The 24,344-nt window shown below is 46.2% G+C and overlaps 1 protein-coding gene across 3 annotated transcripts in view; it reads right to left on the bottom strand.

Annotated features, from left to right (window-relative positions):
* lama5 (laminin, alpha 5) overlaps positions 1-24,344 on the bottom strand; it is a 66,088-nt gene that overhangs the window by 34,843 nt on the left and 6,901 nt on the right. For all 3 annotated transcript variants that reach the window (XM_031566269.2, XM_031566270.2, XM_031566268.2), the window contains exons 3-6: positions 8,864-8,981; positions 5,804-5,922; positions 5,235-5,405; positions 4,415-4,512 (exon numbers count right to left, since the gene is read on the bottom strand). In XM_031566269.2, coding sequence (XP_031422129.1) covers positions 4,415-4,512; positions 5,235-5,405; positions 5,804-5,922; positions 8,864-8,981 — 506 coding nt within the window. The remainder of the gene's footprint in view (positions 1-4,414; positions 4,513-5,234; positions 5,406-5,803; positions 5,923-8,863; positions 8,982-24,344) is intronic.

Below are 24,344 nucleotides of genomic sequence, written 5' to 3'. Positions count from 1 at the left end.
AAAAAAGATGCTTATCAGTACACAAAACAAATACTTTGGGGATTAAAATGTCTACATTTTTACAAGGACAAGTAACAGCAAAAACACAACTTTTATGAGGAATTTATTTTCCATTTATATCCTCTGGGTTTATCAGCAATTCTGAGGAAACTGTACATAAACTTAATAATTGACAAGGCCTCGAAAAGCCTGTTTCATCCTTCACTGAGTTCAAACTCTCCATGGACACGGACAGTATAATCTCTGTGACATATTGAGGCACACACACACTTAGATACAAGACAATGAGAGCCCCCATGCTTTCAATATCTGTAGAGTTCTACACTGAAAGGGTTAATTACTCTACATTCACAGAGTCTGCGAGTGCCATTAGAGTGTCTAATCGGATTAGAATGAAAAAGAGTAGCCCTTCGAGTGTGAACTAAAGATGCCAGCGTACAGTTACACTAGCCATGGGGTAGGTCTGTGCCAAACAGTGTTACCATTGCTCACTTCCTCCGACACTTACGGATTTGAACCGACTGTGCCAGAATTCAAGGCTAAGCTAACTAGCATGGTCCTGTTGAGAGAAGCAACTTCTAAAGCTTTAGCTGGTTTAGTTGTTTTGATTTGACAGTGATGGTGGCGATAGAAAAATAACTCCATCTGAGATCTGAATTACAATCTATAATTCTGAGTAGCAACTTAAACTATTTGATATAAATAGGTTTCATGCATGGTTTATAATGTGCTATACAGAAAGGGGTAATAGAAAGAAAGTGGAAGAAGCTAAGAGTGCCAAATGCAGCTTTAAAAGCTTGAATGACCAAGGTGGCAATAAAGGCATCATGCCAACTGTGTGTCTGATCAGAGAGATACTTCCCAACCAGATCACAAAAGACCCAATCTACTCCACAAGAACAGCTGTCATTCATAAAAAAGAAGAAAAATATAGAAAGCTTGACATGGAACAATCACAATGGCGACTTTTAAAGCCTTTAAGCAAACTTCAAAACACTGATTCTTGATATCCAGGAGCGCTGCGCTTGCAATGAAACTCGGATCAAAGGTAGAGAGCTAGGGCTGGGCCCTCAAGTGTAATGCAATACCTTTGGCTTTTTCCTCTATTGTGTCCACAAAAAAGAGGCCGCATTCCTGCCCAGAGCCTTGGCTGAGAGACATGAGGAAGTGACCACATGCTTCAGTTAACACAATTACAGGCAAATATGATACCGTGCCCGCTCCGCTGGGACCCGGGGGGGGGGGCCACAGCCTCAGCAAATGGGGGCCTGCGTGATCCCTCACTATCATAACTGTTTCAAATGCAGGGCAGGTGTTCAGACAGCACCACGTGGGCCCTGTTCAAACTCCCTGCCCTATTACAGTCATTATCTCACTCAGGACGTCATATTAGATCAGCTCGTGCTTAGGGGAACGGCAGCGGTGTAGCTGTAGCCTTGGGGGCACATTGAGAGAGTCGTGTATGTTATGGGGTAGTACAGTAACCCCACTGTGTTCTGCTGCTGTGGATAACTGAATAATCCTCTCCTGCATTGTATGGCCTCGGGGGAAGCCTTACAGTTTAAGATGAGGCCCTTCCCAGGGGCCTGGAGTCAGCCATGCAGACAGGCAGATACACGCTCATAAGCAGTTTGTTGGGGGTGAGGGGTGGGGGGTGGGGGGGGGGGGGGATGTAATCTCTATGTTTCTGGAGGCTGGGAAATATTTCTGGCTCTTACCCGCTGCTTGTTGAGGTCCAGTGATGGCCTAATCCCTCATTAGGAGCCCCACGCAGTGTGAAAGCAAACGTTCCGGAAAGCTGTTCCTGAGCAGAGCCATGAACCTGAACTACTTCTCCCCTTTTCGCCCCCTACCCCACCCACCCCCAAGCCCATCCTGAAGCCATTAACCCCCACATGTCCTCTCCTATTCTCCACAGTCAAAACAGAGACTCTGTGATGGGCTTCAAACGACCGTGGAGAACCTGGCATACTGAAGGTGCAGCTCGTCTGAGAAGCAGGGGGTGTCTACATGTCAGGAGAGCCTATGTTCGTATTACCCAGCCTCCACATGGCCTCTCCCCAGGCTCCTGGCCTCTGCTGGTGCAGGGGCACATCAGGTTGCCCTGGGAGGCAGACTGGGTTGAGCCAGGTCGCAGAGGGCAGAGAGGTCACGTGGCGTGGAAGCGGAGGGAGGGGAGGGTTCGTATCGTAGCTTGATAAGAACCTGGCTGCCTTGTGCACCCCGCCCGTGTCGACATGTTCCAGCCGGCCTGAGAGCTAGGTTAAAGAAGACGTATGTTTTATGTGAGGGGCTCAGGTGACCGACCGCCTCCGGTTCCACGCGGAGGCAGCTGAGGTCAGGGCGTCCAGATGTCCAAAGGTCTCCATCTTCTCACGTCCACACACGGACAAGAACAGTTGCAAAAACACTGTAGTTGCCGACACGCAACGTCAAATGAAAGAAAGAAAGAAAGAAAGAAAAAAAAGGCAGCGCACACACCATTTTTGATAAATGTGCACATGATCATGTGTTTAATATATCCAGCTCTGGTCCACTGGGTTTTGAAACACCTGACACACAGAGAGGGAGAGAGAGGGCTTAGCCGCTGATGAGTTTGACACGTTTTTTTTTGTGATTCATATTCCTCCAGCACACACAGGCATGCACACACACACACACACAAACACACACACACACACACACACACACACACACACACACACACGCACGCACACACACACACGCACACACACCTAAAGGTCATGGAATCCTAAGAATGACAGGATACAGTAACAAACCGTTTATCAGCCCCGGAAAGTGTGAGATAGCGTGCGCAGATAAAGCGATTTCTCCATCCAAACCAGGCTGGTGTAAACTGTCCACTGCAGACGTTTTCTCGCACTTTCCCTCTAATCTTAAACAAACCACCTGTCTTTGCTCAGGTTCTGTCTGGTTCCTGTCTGACCGCTCTCTGCCTTGTCGTAAAGATGGGGACTGGGGCTGTCGGGGTGGGGGGCAGAGAAAAAGCCCTTGAGCCGACTGTGGATGTGAGCCGTTCGTCTCTGTTATCGCTGGAGATATTCAAACGGCCCCGCACGCCATGCCACCATCGGTCACACTCTTATCTGCAAACACAGCGATGGCCCACCCCCAGTGTTTCAGATGTACCCTGCTTCATCATGCTCTGGGCTCAGCTTTAAAAAGAAAAAAAAGAAATCTAAAAAGAAATCTCCACTTTCTCCCTACACCTCAGGGTTTCTATCAGCCAGTAATTACCGTTTTTTTTTTTATTGATAAAAAAGCGGTACATTAAAAACTGTCTGGTAATAATGCCCACACAAAACATAAAACGTACTTTTCTGATGGAACCAAAGAATGTAAATTATTAAATGGAACTTTATCTTATTATTATCCTATTTGATTAATGCAAGTCACAAAAAGTCACAAATTTGTCCGGTAAAATTATGCATTGCCTGACATTTAAATGTGTTACATCAGTGTTCATTAAGATGACTTGAGACTCTGGTCCTGATTTATATATGTGTGTGTGTGTGTTAGTGTATGTGGTGTGTGGTGTGTGTGTGTGTGTGTGTGTGTGTGTGTGTGTGTGTGTGTGTGTGTGTGTGGTGTGTGTGTGTTAGTGTATGTGGTGTGTATGTGGTGTGTGTGTGTTTGTACATGTGTGTTTCTGCTTTTGCCTCATGAGGGGAAACCCATTCATCCCATGTGCAAGCATCTACACGCAAGGGCTAGGGGCACACAGGGGCATTCAAAGGATTTTGAAATCAGTAATGACAGGTTATTCTACCACAGGAAAAGTAAAAGAGTACAAATACACACACACACATACACAAACACACACACACACACACACACACACAAACACACAGACACGCTCGCGCACACACACACACACTTCCCCCTTCTGTTTTTGCATTCACAGATCTGTACCCTGCATGGGTAAAACTGAACAGCAAGTACACATACATAAACAAAAACACACATACACACACACACACACACACACATGTTTTGCATATTGAGGGGTTGCAATACTGAATTGGCAGCAGGAGACTGCTTATTATCGTAGTATAATGAGAGACGCTTGGCTTTGTTTGCAGTTGAAAGTCAATAGCTCAAAGGCAGACGAATCACTCATAATGCATTAAACAGAATTTCACTCAATAGAGTTCGTAGGATGTTGCTTATGACCTTCAAGATGGCACTAGGGAGAATAACAAACTTTGTTCAAGCAGATCTACTCAAGACCTATGCATTACTAAAACTACTAATAACTCCTGTAGTAATACTCTTATCTGTCAATGGTGGAAGTGTGTGTCAACTACCTAACTACACAAATTACTGTCCACATTGTCTTAAATCAAGGATAATCTACAACAGGTATCACGGAGAGTGAAGTGGAAGCCCTTACTTGAAGGGATCGTTGGGGTCCTTGGCGTTGCAGGCCTCAGCATGCCCATTGCACACGCACCGCCCTCCGATGCTGATGTCTTTGATGCTGTAGTAGTACTGTGGAATAAGTGGAGGGAGTACTGTTAGTATTTTCATTGTTGATGTTCTCAGTATTCTGCCAGCTATCCAGAGAGATTATCTCTAGCGCAGAGTAAAGTTCTATTTTCAGAAGGTAGCCTGATTCTCAACAAAAAATAACAAACTCCACAAAATGATTCTGCTTCACACTAATGCTACAAAAGCTTTACCTTGTTTTTTTTCAATGTCTGCAAAATTACATAAGAACATTCCTATTCATTCTGTCTAAAATGATCCAAAACTCAGAACATGGTAGGCCTGTCAAGGACACCTGACAGTAGATGGGTACACTGCAGATTGGACAAACTGCATAATGGAAAATTCACTCCAGAGGGAAGAACTCTAAGTAAGTAAGCAGGCACATAAATCATAAGCTCATAAATCAGCTAAATGATTCTTAGTAGTAGGTGGGCCTATCTGGTCAATGAGCTCATCTATGTTTATGAACAGCGATGTAAGATGGTTTTGGCGTCTACCAACCATGTACAGACAGTGTCAACCTGTGTGTGCTTGTAAGTCAGTTGTGGGTAGGTGAGTCAGTTGTGTGTCTTTATGACTGAACAAAATAGCACTGTGCTATTCATGTGCTTGTGAAATGCAATACGAATGTATGAATGTATTCTTTCACCTGTATGCACAGTTGTGTGTGTGTGTGTGTGTGTGTGTGTGTGTGTGTATTGGGACCATGCTCAGGTACTAACCCTGCGTGTGACAGTGGGGTCTCTGAGGGCTTTGCCCATGAGGTGGCCCAGGAGTGTGTTTGTGCGCAGGAAACGCAGGCGGATGTTGGTGGCCTCGGTGAAGTTCCTCAGCACTGGGGAGTAGGAGAAGTTCATGGCCCCCGGACGCCCATTCACCAGAGACACTACAATCTGAGCGAGGCGAGAGCGAGACGGAACACACACAGAGAACACACACAAACACAGGAGTAAGAGAGGTATTTCCCCATTAGGAACATCTAGTATGCAAAACGCTTACACTTCCCATGTTCTTTCTTTTACTATAGACTGGAATTCTGCTTAATTACAAAGACAGAACTTCCCACCCATGTAAAAATATATATTGCTAAAACTCAGCATCTACAGTATCTACACCCTCAAACATACTAATACATAGTTTTCTAATAAGCTGTGCTAAAACTAGTGCATTTTGCTGGAACCACAAATCACAATTCCATTGTTAACTGTAGATCTGGGGAGACCCTGGAAGTGAGGTGGAGGAACAGTAATGGCATTAACAGGTTAGGTGGAATAGAGCGCTAGGGGCTCACCTCTCCATTCTCCAGGGGCACAATGCGGGAGTACTCAGTGGTGCAGACGATGTCGTTGTCATTGCTGATGCGCTCGATGGTCTGCTGGCCAAACCGCTCGATACAATCCCTTTTCGAGGCTGTATAGAGACAGAGAGAGAGAGAGAGAGAGAGAGAGGGTAAGACATACAATGTGATTTATTTGACAAAACATTCCTGCTTGGCACCTTCCTCTCTTACTTGACTTTTACACACACAAGGTCATGAACAGGTTAGGACTTTTATGGGCAATTACACGGTAATCGTGTACACCCATTGGGAAAGAGTACACGGAACGAGTATAAATATTACGCTACTGACGCAACCCGCTCACCAAGATTAACAAAAGTTTAGGTTCAATCAAAAGATCTGAACTGGCTGCAGGCATAGAAAGTGAATTAAGTACTTAGGTATCAGCCAAGGAGACCAGGAGAGAGCTGAGCAACCTGACTCAGCCTTAATTCCCCAAATCCAAACACCCACGACGCTGCTCACTGACCTGACCTGGAGCCGGGTCACGTACCCGCACATATTTTCTCACGCATTCACATTGCTTTAACATTTTCTGAGAAATCACACAACGAATGCCCAATAGAAAATAGAAATGACTTGTCAGAATTGAATTGAATTCAATACAAAAGGGCTTTCTTGCATCTGGTCCAAAAAAGAAATCATTCTACAGAAACTTCTTCGCAGAAACAGCTTCTCTATAAGCCACCAGAGACCCCCAGGATTTATCACCATGGTGCTGACACTCTGACTGCTTCCTCTATCTTTTACAACAGCTACACAGACAAACACTACTCCCAGTGGGCATCGCTCTCTCACACACACACACATACAAACACACAAACACACAAACAAAACATCTGCTCTGTGAAGACCCGAGTATAATGGTTTTTGTCACTGTCCAACTGTTTATTTTTTCATATTACACTCTATTTCTTTCATGTCTGTCTCACGCAGATAGACAGACTGACGGACAGACAGACACACGCACACACACGCACGCGCACGCGCACGCGCACACGCACACGCACACGCACACACACACACACACACACACACACACACACACACAGCCGGCCTCCAGAGGACTGTAGAGTAGATTTCGCCACTGGCCTACATCTGCCTGTTTCCGCTCTCTCCTTAGAGTCCAGTCCACAGCCCTCCCTCACACTCTGCTGCTGTGTTCACAACTCTGAATAGGTTAAACAGAGATCACAATCACAACCCTTCTAACTCAGACTTTCTTGTTTTACGTTGCACATAAACACTTTGGCATAAGCATCTCTTCATGCTTATATGTATCAATGCGTGTATGTGTGTGGTGTGTGTGTATGTTTCTGTGGGTAGGTGAATGTCTGTGTGTGTGTGTGTATGTGTGTGGTGTGTGTGTATGTGTCTGTGGGGAGGTGAACGTCTGTGTGTGTATTAGTGTGTCTGTGTGTGTACGTATGTGTGTGTGTCTGGGTGGGGGTAATTTGTGTGTGGGTGTGATGGAGCAGGCCTAAGGCCCAAACAGGCTGCTCTGTCTCAGGTGTTGAGCTGCTGCAAGGGGTTTATCCAGCTGGGGCCTGTTCGCCGGGGCTGAGGTGGGCTGGCAAAAATGCATGGAATGTTCCAGAGACTCCCACCTGGATTGACGACAGCTACCACCAATCAGGAGATTGCCACAACCCTACCCACTGCCTGGACTTTCCTTCCTTAGAGTTGTGCTTCCAAACCCAAACACCCACAACCTGCACACTGTCAAACCAACACTCACACAGACACACATGCACACATAGTACACACAGACTCTCTCTCTCACACACAAACACAGACACACACACACACACACACACACATGCACATATACTCACACACTCATAAAGTTTCCAACACACGCCCTCTCACATACGTGCATATGAAAAAGAGTGCCACATTCTGACTGGGTCAAATTCAACAGGATAAGATATCCCTCAGTATCCGCTTATTTTTTCAAACTTGTTTTTAGGAACAGTCAGCATGGCGCTGCCTGGAATGACATGGAATGCGAGTTCACCACAATAAGGGTGTATAATCTTTCATCAAGGTGATAATACCAGCTATGTGTGCCAACAGTCTTTATTGTTGTTGTTGTTGTTTTTCATCATGCTCTAACCAGACACACACTATCCCCTTTAGCAGTAATGATCCTTACTGGGGGTAGCTTAGCCTCTCGCTGTGTTCTACAGTTTCTTTATTTGGCGTCACATTCCTTCTCTCGCCTCGTTTTCTTTCTCTCCCTGAGAACACTGTGCTTGTTGATGGGCCATTCTGTACAGCCCTCAAGGGCAGACACTCTATACGACCGTGCATTTAGACCCCTTTGACCTGGATACGTCCCTGAATGAGAACGTCTCTCTTGTGCACTTCCTGGGTTTAAAAAAAAAAAAAGACAATTCATCTACGAGTACATAATGACCAGCGCTGTGCATGCCAGGTGGATGTTTTTTCCGTAGAAGGCTGGGGATGTGGATGTTCTTACACAGCATTTCTTCAGTAGAGTTTTAAGAATATCATTAATTCTCCTGCAAGACATGCATCGAGTGTGCGTGTTACTTCTTATACCCTCATATATCCTTGAAGGCAATGACATCCCCCTGTTACCAGTGTCAAAACAGCACATGGATCACATGGCTCCTAGATGAGGTAACACATTATTTGAAGGGCTGTGCATAAGACTGACACGACACCGTCATTACCATGACATTACATCTGTCATGAATATGAAGGAGTCTTTATTAATGTTTCTGACTGTTGTCATTAAGTGTCTTTTGGTCATTTTTAACATTTTTAACCAAGACCATATAACATAAAAATATAGTCATAAAAACGCAATAGCAGGCCTGATTATTAAACTATCACTCCTTCCAATAAAGTGTTACCCTGATGGGGATAGATTGCCTGTGTGTGCTCACAGTCCTCCTCTGACCTCATTCACTGTGGAAGAAGACAGAGCATTACAACATGGAAACAGTCAGAGAGACAGTGCATAGCCATAGGGCCTCTACTCACAGGCAAAAAACTGCCATGGCTGGTAGGTTTTGCCAAAGTCGACAGATCTCTCAAGCACCCACAGGTCCGGACGAGGGGAGTTGGCAAATTTGATGAGCACGTAGGCCACATGGTAGAGCTGTTGACAAAATAAAACAAAAATGCTTGTTGATATATACTTAATTGCACAATCCCAGCGTAAGTACATTTGATATACTGATATACTGATCAAATATCAATCTACAATCTAATACCTATACTTAATTAAACGATCATTGTGCAAATGCAAAACAAATGTTATGTTATGTAGTTTACATAAGGTATATATGGTTTAGAATGTACAGCATGACAAGAATAAAAGAAATTCAGAGAAATGGAGGACTAAAACACTAAAATAAACCACTGTTTTAATTACTGTCATATGTCTGATGATGTCAGTGTGCTATAGGTCAGGTCCTGAGGAGGAGAGCTGTTTTCGCTCTCATGGTATTTCAAAGAGAACATCTCGACATGAACAAAAAAAATGCATCAAGGGATTGCACCCAAAGGACTGCATCAAATCAGAAAGCAATGACGCATGCTAGTGAGCATGGTCCAAAAAGGACCGAACAAGTTAAATCCTGTGAGACATCAGAGCCACAGCTAATGTTCATGCACCGCATTCAGTGGTGAATTGCTGCTGTCGCTGTCAATAACAGATGTTCTCCCATGGAGTCTCAATCAAAGGGTGAATCTTAACAAGTGCCTGGATTGGGTTTCAGTGTTTTCCACTTGACGTTTGTTCCAATCAGTCCATCATCAGACAACCCTGTTCAGACTGGGCCAGGAGGGAGAGAATGAAAGAAAGAGAAATTGAAACATGAGGTAGACCTTCATGCACCTCCCCGGGGGTACAAAACAATTTGGAGCCAACATATCATTGCCAAAGTGAGTTATGGGCTAATTAAACTCAATGTACAAAACACAATATCCACCAGCAGGAACTGATAGTATTTCCTTGTCATCAAAGTGTACTATTTCATCCCTATAATGAGGAATGGGTTACTTCATTATAACATGGCCAAAGGAGATATAGAGATTCTGAGGACTGAAGATGTAGAGATTCAGTTGGTTTGGGATGAGGCTTCAGCCTAGTCTGTTTCCTGGTGACACAAGGTGTCCAATATGGGTAGATGGGAGTGGGATGTCTTTCACACTATGACTATGATACAGTTCCGCCTAGCAGCCATCTTCTTCTCATTCTTTCCCTCAGGATGTCTCCAGTGAACTCAAAAGCTTTTTGAGCTGTGTGAAGATGTGAGAATTTCAGTGACTCTCATACATAGTGTGCAGGGAGGGAATTCTTCTGCACCAAAAAATTAAACTTTACTTTTGTTTCTGCATTCCTACATTTTGGTATTCTCCCCCATTCCTGATAAGGTCTCATGTTGATCTAGTGGTCCACAGGAATCAAGACAAAGAAACGCAACAAAGGAGAAAACGGTACAGTTACACGTCCAGTGAGGTATTTCAGGTATTTCATAACCTAAACCCCTGGTGTATGCATCTCCTCCCTAACATGCCTCCAGGCCTCTTGCTGAGATACAGAGAGAGCAACCCACTTCCTCTCCAAGCCAATTCTTTCAAGGGTAGTGACAGCCCTGAATCCCCCAACCCCAAGCACTAATCATCCTTTAACAGCCCCCTTCTCTCTATCCCTGCAGGTCCTCCCCTCTCCAAGCAATGACCACCACACGGGAATGCTTGGAGGAATGTTGAGGGGTTTATTCATCAGTGTTAGTCACCATACAGTTCGGGCCAAACAAAGCCACATCTGTGGTGGATTTTTGAAGGGAGAGAGACAAGCTAAGGTGGATGGGGGATGGTGGGGTGTTGTGGTGTGTGTGTGGGGGGGTGGGGGGGCAGGTTGAAGTAGACCTTTGAACGAGGGATCTGTCATTTTTTTTCCATCATCGAGACACCCGGAGATGGGAAGGTTGTGACTTTCCCTCTGAAACTTCAAAGGTCCTTCCTGAGAGTCCCATGGGCCATGCATACGGGTTCATGGGTGCGAGCGAGTGTTCAGGTTCTCAGATACACACACAGGGGCCTGTGATTCCATTCCCAGAACAGCGGGATTATACGATGGCCGAAGAGATAAAGGAGCTGGCAACTCAGAATGCATACTGTATGTCGAAGTCAATGTCCTCAAGGTCTATGGGAGAGAAGAGAGGCCTCTTTCTTTCACTCTTTCTCTCTCTCTCTCTCTCTCAGTTTCCCTCAATGCATTTCTGAATCCCACCCACCCAACCCTTTCTGGCACGAAAAACTGCCTCCAAAATGCCACACAGGAGGTGCTGCCAAAAGGGTGTATAACAAGTGGCTTGCTGGCACATTCAAAAGGCATCCCACCATAGCCAGCCCTAAATCTGGCCTGCCACTGTCCGTCTGATTAGGAGAGGACAGAAACAGTTTCAGTAAGCTCTGTGAATCCCCCTCCCCAGCCCAAAGGGATGAGTGCAGAGAGGTCTCTGTTCAGCCCAGCTCCAGTGTTTGTGGCGCACTGGGCCTGGCAGGTCAAACTCACAGGGAGAGGCTGAGGCCCATCCGTCAGGGCCTGGTTTCTGTGGTTACGGAGAGGGGCCAGGCACATGTCTGATTGGGGGAGGGCCAGGGGACTGAGTCACGTCTCACAGGGAACACAGACATCTCAGTGAGGCAGGAGTCAGAGTGCAAGCCAATGACGCTGCGCTGAGGTTTTGGAAGATCACAGGGGTGGGGGGTATGGGATGGGGGTGGGGGTTTGTGATGAAGAGATGCTGTCACTTATTTACATAGAGTAATCTGATCCCTTTCCCACTACCCGTCTATTTCAGAGAGTCAGCTCTCATTTACTCTCATCTAAGAGAACATCCATAGTACAAGGTGTGACATTTTTACAACGTATACATGTGCTGTTTCAATCGAAAGGAAAAACTTAAAGACATGGGTGTTAATTTGTTAACATTTGTGACATACCTATTTTATTCATGAATACATCGTCAAAGCAGGAGGGGAAGTGCATAATTTCTTTTTCAAGTGACATCTCACACCTGCCAGTCTAATTGCAGTTTGAGTCCCGCTGGGGACAGGACCTGATCTATGGGAAATGGCAAAAACATGGGCTCAGGGGGAGGGACTTGGGAGATGTCATGCCTGTTAACTGTCCCTAATGCATTTCAGACTTAAACTGGGTGTGAGATTACCTCTGCCTTAAAGATAAGCCGTTCCACATAGGGGTCAAAATAACTTGGCTGTATTCACTGTTTTTATCCACAAGCGTCTGGGGGGGTGAGGGAGCTCTTTCGGTCTAAAATTTCGTGGTCGGTCAGGTCATTTCCTCCGCAATCAGGATCCTTTGAAATGCAGTTTTCACTAAGATCCAAAATGGGATTAATGGTCTGGAATGTCCACATGCTGTGCAATATTATACAAACAATAAAAATGATCAGTATTCCTATGGTCAGTTGAACAAATAGTTCCATAAAGTTCTCATTAAGTGAGGGTATGTCCCTCTGCTCTCTTCTTAAAAATCTCCTGAAACTCAACTGCCTTAGTTTCCATTCAATAAATAGTGTCCTACGGGCAGTATATCCCAGTGGGCTTAATGATTGAACACATTCCTTAGTTAGTTCTGCATTCCTCCCTCAGGTAAGCATATAGATAAGCATATAGATAAGCTCAAGGAAGTGTGGCCCTCAGACACATTTACAGAGGGGTGAGTGATGGGCCACCTGAGAGGCATGGCACACAACCCCCCTCCCCTACCTGTTCCTACAAGCTAACGTAACCTCGGGCCAACCAGGGGACAAGAGACCAAGACAGAAAGAGGAGCTATCCGCTTTAAATGGTCAGCAGATTATTATTTCTGTGTTGTAGTATCTTCACATAAAGCATAAAAGTTGATGGATTAGTGTATGGTGAAGTTCCTCACTTCCCACCTCCTTCTTTCCCCCCGTTTCTCTACGTGACCCTACCCCCGCACTACAGAGAACTGCAACACTGTGCAGATGGAGGGGGATGATAAAAACGTGTCCTGACACCGTCCTATCTGACACATGTTGAGTGTGAGGAGGAGCAAGGCGGTGGTCCGTCTTCGCCCTGCCCTGACCGCCCCCCGCTGCTCCTGAGCTTCCTGCGCTCTGGCATCCCTGATGGACGGCAGGGCTTATCCTGAGGCGTCAGCGATGCCCCGAGGCGGATCTGTGGGAATGTTGCGGGAGCGATCCTCAACAGACACGCTCCCAACGCGGACTCGTGCGAATAATGGGGTGCTTGTGAGAGCGGGAGAAAGGGAAGGGGAGTGATGGAGGAAATGGGAGCCGCCATCACAGCTGCGTCCATCAGTTTGACCGCTCCGTCGCCAATCCTCCTGCGCCGCGTTGTAAATCTGTCCGTCTGTACGTCTATCTGCAAGCCAGCCACCTGCCTGTGAAACTGACCTGCGCCGGCCGCTCAACTGATAGTGGGTGTCACAGAGACAGCTGCTGGCTTCCCCCCTAAAGAGAGAGACTCTCACCAACTCTCGATGCTGGACGGGGTTTGGGGTTTTGGAAAGTCATGCCTGAAGAGCCACAGGAGCTCAGGTCATTCCAGGAATTCCAAGGAACGCGGGGCTCGGCATGAAGTGCTCTCTAGCAAAGAGCTGTAATATGATACTGCCACATGAATACTATGATGTGACTAATCTGGGTTATTCTATAGGTTCCCTGTGCCAAGAGATGACAGTACTCTTTACTCCCTGGAGATTTATACTAGACAAGCTTCACGGAAGCGGCAGGACTTTGTGAAGCAACCCTATTTTATCTTTACCTTTATCTTATCTAACAAAACATGAACCTAAAAAGCTATACAAATAAATCACAAATGGAATTGTCTCTTGTCTGCATTACAAACTCTTACATACATTGTCTGTAATGTACCAGTTATCTACTCTAGAAGTAAGACCCTCGCAAAGGGCAAGGCAAGTTGGGTCTTGAACAGGGGAGATGGGGGAGGCTGTGTAGGGGATCTGGAGACAGTGTTGTTTTAAGACTCAGGGGAGTTGCTGAAAACATGCATACCAGTTCTGGAACTGATGAAGGAAGATAGAAAGACCAAAAAGTAAGAAAAATATAAAAAGAAAATAACACAGAAGGACTAGACAGAGATGGCCCTAGTGTGTAAAATTAGAGAGAATATAGGTCTAGAGGGGTGTATGCTGGGTTAAGGCTGGCGGGCACATTTTTGGCATGGGTAAGATGAGGGTCTGTGGGTTCCCTGTCTGGCTGCATTAGTCACAGGTGAGCAGTGGCTACTGTAGGTGAGCCTCTACCTGAGTGTGAGTGCCAACACGTAGCGTCTGCTAATCCGTGACCTTGACAAAACACGGCAGATTGGAGGGGGGGGGGGTAACCGTCTGCATAACTTGACGCCACACAATGCATTTTCAGTAAACACAAACGACAGAGACAGGTAATCCCACCGCAGTTTGCAAGTATTTGCGTTGCCGCATATTTGCAAGTAAAACAGAGTTTTCATGGTAGGTTTCATTATTGTAAACACCCACACAGATACCTGAGCTCTCCTGTCAAGGCTAGTGGTGCCAACTGTGGAGCTGGAATGGTGAGTTTTGTCAGTTTCATGAAAGTAGTGTATTTGCAATGACCTCATCCATCCAAACAGTATGAATGACAGTGATTGCATAGAGAAAGCCGAGGGCAGGACACCTCTCCTGTCCAAAGCGCTCCTTCACAGTGACACCATTGCATCCGCTCTTAAGAATGCCATGGAAAAAGAGACGCATCAGTCTTCAGGTTTCCTGGGAAAAGGGGGTAGGTTGTGCTGACATCCATAATTGCACTGCATTTCCTGAGACACTGTAATCTGCTCTTGAGGTGGGGGGGCCGGTGGAATCAGCAGCTGAGGTATGCGTGGAAGAGAGGAGTGCAGAGGGGAGTGCTGCCGCCTCCAGGCCCTGGGCCTCTCCTTTCCAATCCTCTCCCCTCTATAGTGGCGTCTGTTCACACCTGCTCTGCTCTCCCCACCTCTCCTCCCTCTTCCCACCGCTCCCCCTCTCCCATTTACTTGGGTGACTCCGGCCGTCCCGCTGTCACAAGGTACTGTGTAATTACAGGTCGCCGTTAAAAAGAGTGGCCCTTCACAAACAGATGCCTGTGTGCGGGGCAATGGGATTTGAGAGTGGGGATTTGCAAATTCCAGGCGGAATTACAGCCCTGTCTTATAAAACGCACCAGCCGTCACCGGGGAAACTCAAAGGCCTTAACCTTCGCTCTTGCCCCTGCCGAAACACACCCTTCAGCCAATGAGCTCGCTTCTCACTCGCTCCCCTCCCTGTACCCACAGAACCCTCCATCACCATCACTGAAGTTCCACACTTTTGTCAATAACTACAAGAATGCAAACATCACAATATGAACAGCGTATGCAATTATTGTGGTTGGAGATAAACTATCAGTGGAGGAACCAAACACTGTTGCGAATATCATTACGTGTTTGAGAGGAACATTACAGCCTACACAGGTTCTTATTTCTCTGATTCTCTGGGAAAATCCTATGGGTGTATTTTTGTGTTCCAGATGTTGTCCAGACTCAGCTAATTAGATACCCTTGCTGCCGGCACGTCTTATCCAGTGGCTCTCCCATCTGTTCCCCGAGGGGTAAACTACAGGGAAAGGAGGAACGAAAGAGGAGAGGATGGAAGACAGGAGGGCAGAAAAGAGGAGAGAAGACCGAAGGAGAGGGGCTGAGACGTGAAGCAGAGGATGAGAATGGAAGCATGGAGATATGCAGAGAGTGGAGAATTTGGATGAGGATCAAGGTCAGAGGAGCACAGGAGAAAAACTGGAAAAGAAAACAGCTGTGAGGTGAAGAGAGGGGTCAGCTAGAGAGAGGAGGAAATGGAGGAGGCAAGGAGAAGAGTGGACAAAAAAGGAGAAAATTCGGGAAGAGAAGAGAAAAAGAGAAGCAAGGGTTTTCAGGCCTCCTGCAAAGGCCTTGAGCTTTCATAAGGCAAACTGAGCCAGGCCACAAGGAGACAGTATCAGCTGCTGCAGACAGGGGGGGAATCTTAACGTGGCCACTAATCACTGCTGGCAATGGACCCAGGGGCTTTCCTACAGGCTGCAATACTGAAGCGGCTTATCGCCCTGGCTTTGCTGCTCCTACATCAGGGCTGAATCACTCACATCAGTTGGCAAGCATGCCTACACACACACACACACACACACACACACAGACACACACACACACACACACACACACACACACACATACACACACACACACACACACAAACACATACACACACACACAAACACACAGACATGCACACACACACGTGACATATGCACAAGAAAATACTGACTATTACAGTTGCCACAGAGTACTTGAGTGAAATTGAACAAGAGAGTAAAAAGTATATGTGTGTCAGTGAGAGAGAGAGACAGAGAGATAAATTACTAGAGGCAATCCAGACATGGTGCAGAATCCCATTTGACAGGCAGCAGCGCTTGAGGTCATGAAGATCCCCTCATATTTGTGTCTCTCCCTAAACAAGAGCTGCCCGTTCAAACCCCCATCTGTTGGGGAGCACCCTTGCCTGCCCTGTTACAGCACAGCCTCTCCTGCGGTCGCAAAACACACTCTGCTGTAACACAACCTGATGCCTTTATGCAACACATCCTCGCGCCACACCATCCACACCTGGCACTGCCAGGCACGTCTTCTCCTCTAAGTGCTGAGCATGTGAGCTATGCACTGCTAAGTGCAACACCAAGTCCAAAAGCTATGGTATGCTAATGCACTACTGCACTGAACAAGTTAATCACCTTTCACAAAATAACAAACAAGTACAAAGGCGAATGCATTTGCCCAGACCCTTACAGAGGGATACCACAGTCAGAGATAGTACCAGGCAAACCTAGAACTCTCTTAGGTCTGTTTCACTGTGTGACCATGTACATTGCACTATGAAGATAGTGAAAACACAACAGCTGTCTGTTTGTACATGTACAGCCTTCCCTTAATACAATGCTGACTTCTGAGGAAAAATAGTAATAGGCCTGCATCCAGGACAACTCCAGACAGGCAATCTTGGGCAATCGGGAATAAGGATTTGATGTTTATGACTTTGACGAACTTAAGAGATTGTCTGTTTTGTGAACACCTGCCAAAAAAACATGTTGATTAGACACTGCACTAGAGCAGGGAGCAGTGTGATTCTTCAGACATGTTTGGAATCTCACCAAGGCCTGATATTAGTGCATGTGTGGTGACATGTCACTATGCTATTTTGCATTTACACAGCAATTACAAAGCATTCTGAAAAAGTACTGGGAAATCAAACTGCTTAAAACAAAATTCCACCGGTAAAAATAGTTAATAGTTCCACTGGTAAAAAATAAGCTAAAGAGTCCCATTCTCTGTGGTTCTGCATGGGCCGGGGGATATTAAACACAGTGGCAAAGCTGGAACAAATAAGGGAATTTAGGAAAGTGTGAACAGTTCTGGAGAGAGAGAGAGGGGAGTTGGAATACACTAAACAGATCTGCATGCAGATTAAGATATCTGTGAGTGCTACTGAAAATTACAGTCATTGTAACTGCTGCGAACAGGGAGCCGTGTAACAACACACAGCAGCCAGGGCATCCAGTGATTTACTGCAGGCCTGTGCACTGCAATCTGTTAGTCATTAGCGTGCGCGGAACTGAGCCACAGACTCATGACCACGCAGGTTGTCTGCAGTGGTTCTTTACGTAAAATGCAATGCATCTCCAACTTTTATTAGGTCCCAGGAGGGCTAAACAGTTGATGAATAGACTACTTCACTGAGGTTAATTCAGCCAGTGCCTGATTGTGAGAGAGAGTGATTATGTGAGTGTGTGTGTCTGTGTGTGTGTAAGAGAGAAAGAGAAAGAGAGAGGGAGAGAGGGAGAGAGAGAGAGAGGGAGGGAGAGGGAGAGAGAGAGAGAGAGAGAGAGAGAGGGAGGGAGAGAGGGAGAGAGAGAGAGAGGGAGTGAGAGGGAGAGAGAGAATGCGACTGTGTTCACTGAATTAACAACTCGCTGATGCCATGCATGTACAAAATAGACCATGATTAACCTCCGGTTGCCCAGCAACTGGACCACAGGGTTCAAGCTTGAGTTCCATAAGAACCCATCTACAACCTGACAACCATAAACAATGTAACAAAACCCCACCCCACCCATTCCAAACTGCCTCTCCTCCAGTTTATAGTTCATGGCAAACGCTCGGCCCGAGCACCGCTGCTCCTCGGGCAAATTAAACATCCCCATGAAACGTTGCCAATGGTGACAGGGGCTCCAAGCTTTTGACCTGCGCCATGGGTGCTGTGGAGCCCCTGTCTGGACTAGGGGCCTGTGCGCAGTTTTCTTTACGACTTCAGTAACAGCGGACTGGATTTATTTGATCCGCTCCTCTCTCTGATCCCCTCTCTCAGTGCGTTCCCTAAACTCATCTGTTTATCTTAGGATGGATTGATCGCTCTGCTTGTCACAAGGGTTAGGGTTTCTCAGCCCCTGGCTTGTTTAAGCACTGTACATACAAATCTGTCTACAGGACACATCTTCAGGGAATGTTTAGGGATTCTTTGAGCACTGAGTTTTTTTTTCTATACAATATTACTACTTTCAACAACTATTTTCATTCACTCAGTGTTAGAGTTAAGGTTGTTTTCATTCACGCTCACTCTGTTTTATGTCAAAGACTCTGTTTCACGCTCTTTGTCCACTTGAGTCTAAAACACACTCTGCTGCAATATTTCCCATCGGCACCAGGTGAGAATGTAACTGAGAGATGTAGTAGAGTTCGCGGGAACCCATGTAGCTAGCTAATGGCTCACTAAAGATGTACTGATTAACTAGAGGAAAATCCCTTCTTTGTAGTAGCAATAAAACCCACCGGAGCTCAGGATAAGACATGGATAAAGGGGAATGGAGACCCGTCCAGGGGCAATAGCCCAGTCTTCCCCTCACCTCCCCAGACTTGCAGGGGCATGCTAGGGCAAGTGAGGGGCCCCGGCCCTAGCCCCCAGGGCCCAGTGCCTGAGAGCGGGGGGACTGATTGCTTCCACCCCCCATGGGGCGAAGGAATGGTGGTAATACTCTACCACCCCCCCACCCCCCCAAGTGAAGAGCCCCACTCGAACTCACAGCCCCCTCCAAGAAATGCCAAATATGCCATTGAAAGGATGAGGGAGACGAAGCAAGGCTCAAACAACAGCTAGTGTTGACCCGGCAAAAACAAACATTTACCCTCGCATTAACGAGGGCAGTCCTCTATTCCCTTTCTTTCCCTTTTCCGCTCTTCCACATCTCCACAACCATGAGCCTGTTGGCCTACCAGACAGGAACAATTTATTTGGAATTTAGAGTGAAAAAGTAAAGACAGTCACCACTTGGCGGCGGATGGAAAAGGGACATTCAACATTTCCAAAATCCATTTGGCCAGCAACATTTGGTCACATTATTGTGCGGTAAGCTGGTGGGACTGGTGGCTGAGACACTGGATGTGGCCATTCAAGTCTATTTTCAGCTAATGTCCTTCATGAGCAGAAAGAAACCTTTGTAAAAGAACAGAACACATTAGCATTAAACTATTTCTGTCATGACTTTTACTGGTGACATATTAAGGAGGGGGAATAATTTAGCTAAAAGTAGTCAAAAAACATCACATCATGATGGTACAATTGTAAAAAATTACCGGAATGGGCTTCAAACTGAGCCCAACAGCGCCGTGCACATTTCCCAAAAATGACAAATAGAAGACCGGAGCAGCCAGTTCCTGTTACCCATCAGCTGCTGGGCCTTTACAAAAACACAAGGTCAAACACTCTCTGTCGTCCTTAAACACACACCAGATCATCGCCTCCCTGTCAGTCAGTGCCACCGGAAAAATAACTCAGAATCACAGCGGAACAACAGCTACACAGCCCATTTCACAAGACCCAAACAGCCTTCCCCATACACACACACACACACACACACACACACACACACACACACATATAACACACACACACACACACACACACACACACACACACACACACACACACACACACACACACACTCTCTGTCTTTACATGCCCTGTTTGAGAGTGCAGTTTCTATCGACGACACCTTCTCGCCTTGGCCTGTGGGTTTGTGAGAGTAATCTGCCTAGCTGACGCCTCAGGGAGAATGTTATCAGGCCCAGAATGGCCAGATAAGGAGGGCCACCACAAGCCCTGTTTGCCCACGTCGCTGAGAACCAGTGGGGCCTCTCTTTGTTTTAGCCTTTATCACACAAGGGCTTTAAGGGCATCAGACACAGACACACTTGTGCGAAGGAACACACACACACACACACACACACACACAGACACTCACAATCACATCATCTTTTACACACACACACACACACACACACACACACACACACACACACACACACACACACACACACACACACACACACACAGCAGAGAGCAAAGGGGAAAAGTAAACTTCCAATTCTAGGGGCTGGGGGGGGGGGCCCTCACCCTCACAGAAGGAGAGAATCTGACAGACGCTTGGAGACAGTGGAGCGTGCCTCGACATGCGCTGAGGCCAATACCCTGAGCAGTTTCAGCGCTGACACCCACCCTCCCTTCAAGCTCCCCTTTCCCTAAGATATGACCGAAGTAGGGGGACTTATCTTTATTATAACTCCCAAATGTCTGTTTTGTTTTGAAATGAGAAGAGAGAAGAGATGAGAAGAGAAGAGAAGAGATCTCATACATCTTATCACTCCAATCAGCAGACACAGTTTGAGCGCCTTCATAGTGCCAATCGGCCTGCTAGCATGGGAGCAGACAAATTATCTCAAAATGATTGTAGTTGTATTTGACTTGCAGAATTTTCAGTTCAACTGCCAAGTTTCCTGCTTGAGGATGACCCTTGCTAAGATTCTGTAATTTTCCACTGGTTTCCAGCAAGCCTGGCAATGATGTCAAACTCCTCTCCCTTTATGCGGCTTAATTTGCTAACGAACCCTCCCCTCTGCTCTCCGCTCCCACACATAACCTCTTATATTGGTCTACTCCTCTTCCCTGAGCTTCCCACAGTTCAAACAGTTTTACGGTTTCCTTCAAGAGGACATGGCATTCTTGCATTGTAAAAAAAAAAAAATGCCATTGATGTATTGGTCTAATATTTGCATGAGGAGTGGAAGAAACTCCAGACGACCCCAGCAGCGGCAGCTGGAGCCATAGCAGGGCACGGGCGATTCTGTTGTGGAGAGGGACCTGTCATGTCCAGCAGCTCTGCGCCTGATCAAGGCCAGAGCCAGTCCAGAGAGAAGAAGAAGCTACTATCTGGGATCCTGGTAAACGTGAGAAGAACACGAGACAAGAAGAGAAGAGCGGAGACGAGACAGGAAAAGTACAGGGTCAGTGAGTGCACACCTGTAAAGTGAAGTCTTGTATGACATTTTGGGCTGAACTTAACCCTCACACTAACACTAATTCTTCCTGACATATTTTTACAATGAGTTATACAGATATGATGTGCATGTTTTGAATTAATGTTAAGGTATTTTTCTAATTGCTTTTGTTGTTGTTTGTTCTTGGGAGTTAAACAATTGTTCTTGCAAGACAATCTGGAGAATTGTACACAAACCACAAAATGGTAGGCGTCAGACAAAACCATGGCCTCAGCAATGGTGAAAAACAACAATGCAATTGGAGAAAGCCAGACATTTAAAGAAATCTTGTCGAGTTTATATTTACTGAGCCCAACAGCAAGCAGGATGTCTACCGCTTTCACACTTCAGACACACCTCACCCATTTGAACAGCTGGACAGGCTCCAGAGAAGAGATGCTTTAAGCACTGAGTGACCACATATGGGTAAAATGACACTACATAAACACTATCACTGCAACACACATTTCAAAAACTTGACTCACTGGTTTAAGAGCATGACATGCAGACGGATAAATGCATAACCCAGACATTATATTTAGTCTTGTTGTCAAGATCAAAAAAGATTTTTATTTTAGCATACATGGCATTTATTTTGTGGTGTTTGCCATGAGCCTGTAAGTCATTTATGAAACTGTGCAAATCATAAAAATAGAATTGGAGTAGCGTTAGATTTTCTTCACCGATAGTTTGCATCCCCCTTGGTCTACACCCTCTCCCCAAGGATCCCCTTTGGCAGCGGGACAAGCCAGTTGCCAGGGCTGGAAGTGGCTTAATCTGCCGATTTTATTTATTCTCGCGGCAGGACTAATGCACAGGAAACACACTCTAATGCCTCGCACAATGAGAGGCTGCTGGTGAGGACTCTGCAGAAACACTGCAGCAACTCTCCTCATAGATGTCAAGCAGCAACAACCCGTTTACACAGCTGCTGAAGCAACAACGAGATTGTGTCAAGCACAAGGTGCTGTAGGTTTGAAAAGGTCTGTTTGAGACACACAAAAACACATGCATACACATCGGAACACACACACACACACACACACACACACACAGAAAATGAGGCCCCTCGCATGTTTCCACATGCACACGTATACTCACTGAACTGCACAAGAATGCTTGAAATAGCTTAATAAATGACAGAGTGGTACCTCACTTAAAACCTTTCCAGTGGTATTCCCTCCCCCACCCCACCCCCCCCTCTCTCAGGCCCATGGTGGTACTGTGGTACTTGAGCTGCGAGTAGCCCCTTCAGAGCAGATGTATGTGTTTGGGTTTTAAATGGGGTCCCTCACAAGGGACAGCAGGAGAGTGAGACCAGAGCAGTCAACACACAACATGACTGATCTACCGACCTGCACAGCCACATAATGGAGTGGAGCATATGTGTGTGTGTGTGTGTGTGTGTGTGTGTGTGTGTGTGTGTGTGTGTGTGTGTGTGTGTGTGTGTGTCTTTTAACACAAGAGAATAACTACAAGGGAAGTACAGATTGTGGCAAATGTAAAATATTCTTTTCACCGATACTGGCCAGCTGTATTTTTGTCCCTTACTGATCTGTGGCTGTGAGAAATCCCTATCCTGTCCCTTCTTTGTAAATCCCCCGGACCCCTCTCTGTTTAGTGTTGGAGATTTCCCTCTGTGCCTCCATGAGTGCACCTTTCCTATTAAGGTCAATGTGGACAGCCATCCTCTCTCTGTCTCTCTCTCTCTCCCTCCATTTTACATGCCCCCCCCCCCCTTTTTCTGACACACACTCTTTCCCGCACTCTTTCACTCTCTTCTTGTATCTGTCTCTCCCTCTCTCCAGTGCTTTCCCACTAATAGGCCCCATTTTCCTGCTCAGTAAACACTGTGAAAGAGACAAAAAAGAACAGAGGGGGTGTAAGTGTGTGAGCAGTGTGTAGTGTGAAGTGTGTAATTTGGTACCAGGGTGTGTAATCGCACGTGTGTGTGTGTGTGTGTGTGTGTGTGTGTGTGTGTGTGTGTGTGTGTGTGTGTGTGTGTGTGTGTGTGTGTGAATGCTACAGACAAGAAGTTTTGAGAGAGAAATGCCTGAGTCACGGAACCGTTCAGATATTAAGGACTGACCCGACTGCACATGGCAAAACAAGAGACCCAGAGAGAGAGCAAGAAAGACAGAGGAACAGAGATGGGGGCGAGGTGAAGGGATGGCACTACGGAGACATAAAGGTGGAAAAGCAAAAAACACTGTCTGAGTGACTGACAGCTCCTATCCCATTTTTTTCCAGGAGGATATGGAGGGAGGGTATCTAAGGAAAGCATACACAAGCATACAATGGGAACATTGTCCTCATAGGTATGCGGGCCACACACGGGGCGCCCCATACCTGAGACAGTATGGCAACTATGGAGGACTGTAATCATCCAAGCACGTCTGTCAATCTTTCCCTCATCCCAATTCCATAACTAAGCGTAACCGTGACACAATGCTGTGGCCTGTTCAGATATTTAACCCAAAAAACTTTGTTCTATGGTGGTCCTGGGACAATTCATTGAAAAATAATCCGGCCCTTTTGGACACTTAAGTTGGAATTGGCCATCTGTGGCCACTGAGAACAGATCGAAGACTGATATAAGATACTGCTGGAGAAAGGAGAATGAGCTGGATATATCCATTTGGCCATGAGATCATTCATTGATTTTCTCTTTTTTCAATGACAAGAGGACAGAGAAACTTCCAATCGATTGTAAAAAGATTGAACCAGCTTTAGACAGGATATTTCCGGTTGAAATAGGAGAAGAGGGCTATTACAGATTTAAACCAGAATGTAGTGTGCAAAAAGTACTCAACTAGTCTCACCGCTCACTCATGTGAACCATAACTTTACTAAATCCAAAGGCTGGCCAAAAATTCGAATATATCACCAGCAAACACACTGACTTGGAGAATCCACTCATATCAAACACCACCAAGACATCTCAGTCCCCAGTTGGCTCAGTGCTTCACCTGAACTGGAGAATTCCTGCTTATGACCCAGAATGCACAAACACATCACCTGG

The sequence above is a fragment of the Clupea harengus genome, chromosome 4 (assembly GCF_900700415.2).
Source record: "Clupea harengus chromosome 4, Ch_v2.0.2, whole genome shotgun sequence".
NCBI classification, from domain to species: domain Eukaryota; kingdom Metazoa; phylum Chordata; class Actinopteri; order Clupeiformes; family Clupeidae; genus Clupea; species Clupea harengus.
This window is presented reverse-complemented; position numbering and strand designations above follow the sequence as displayed.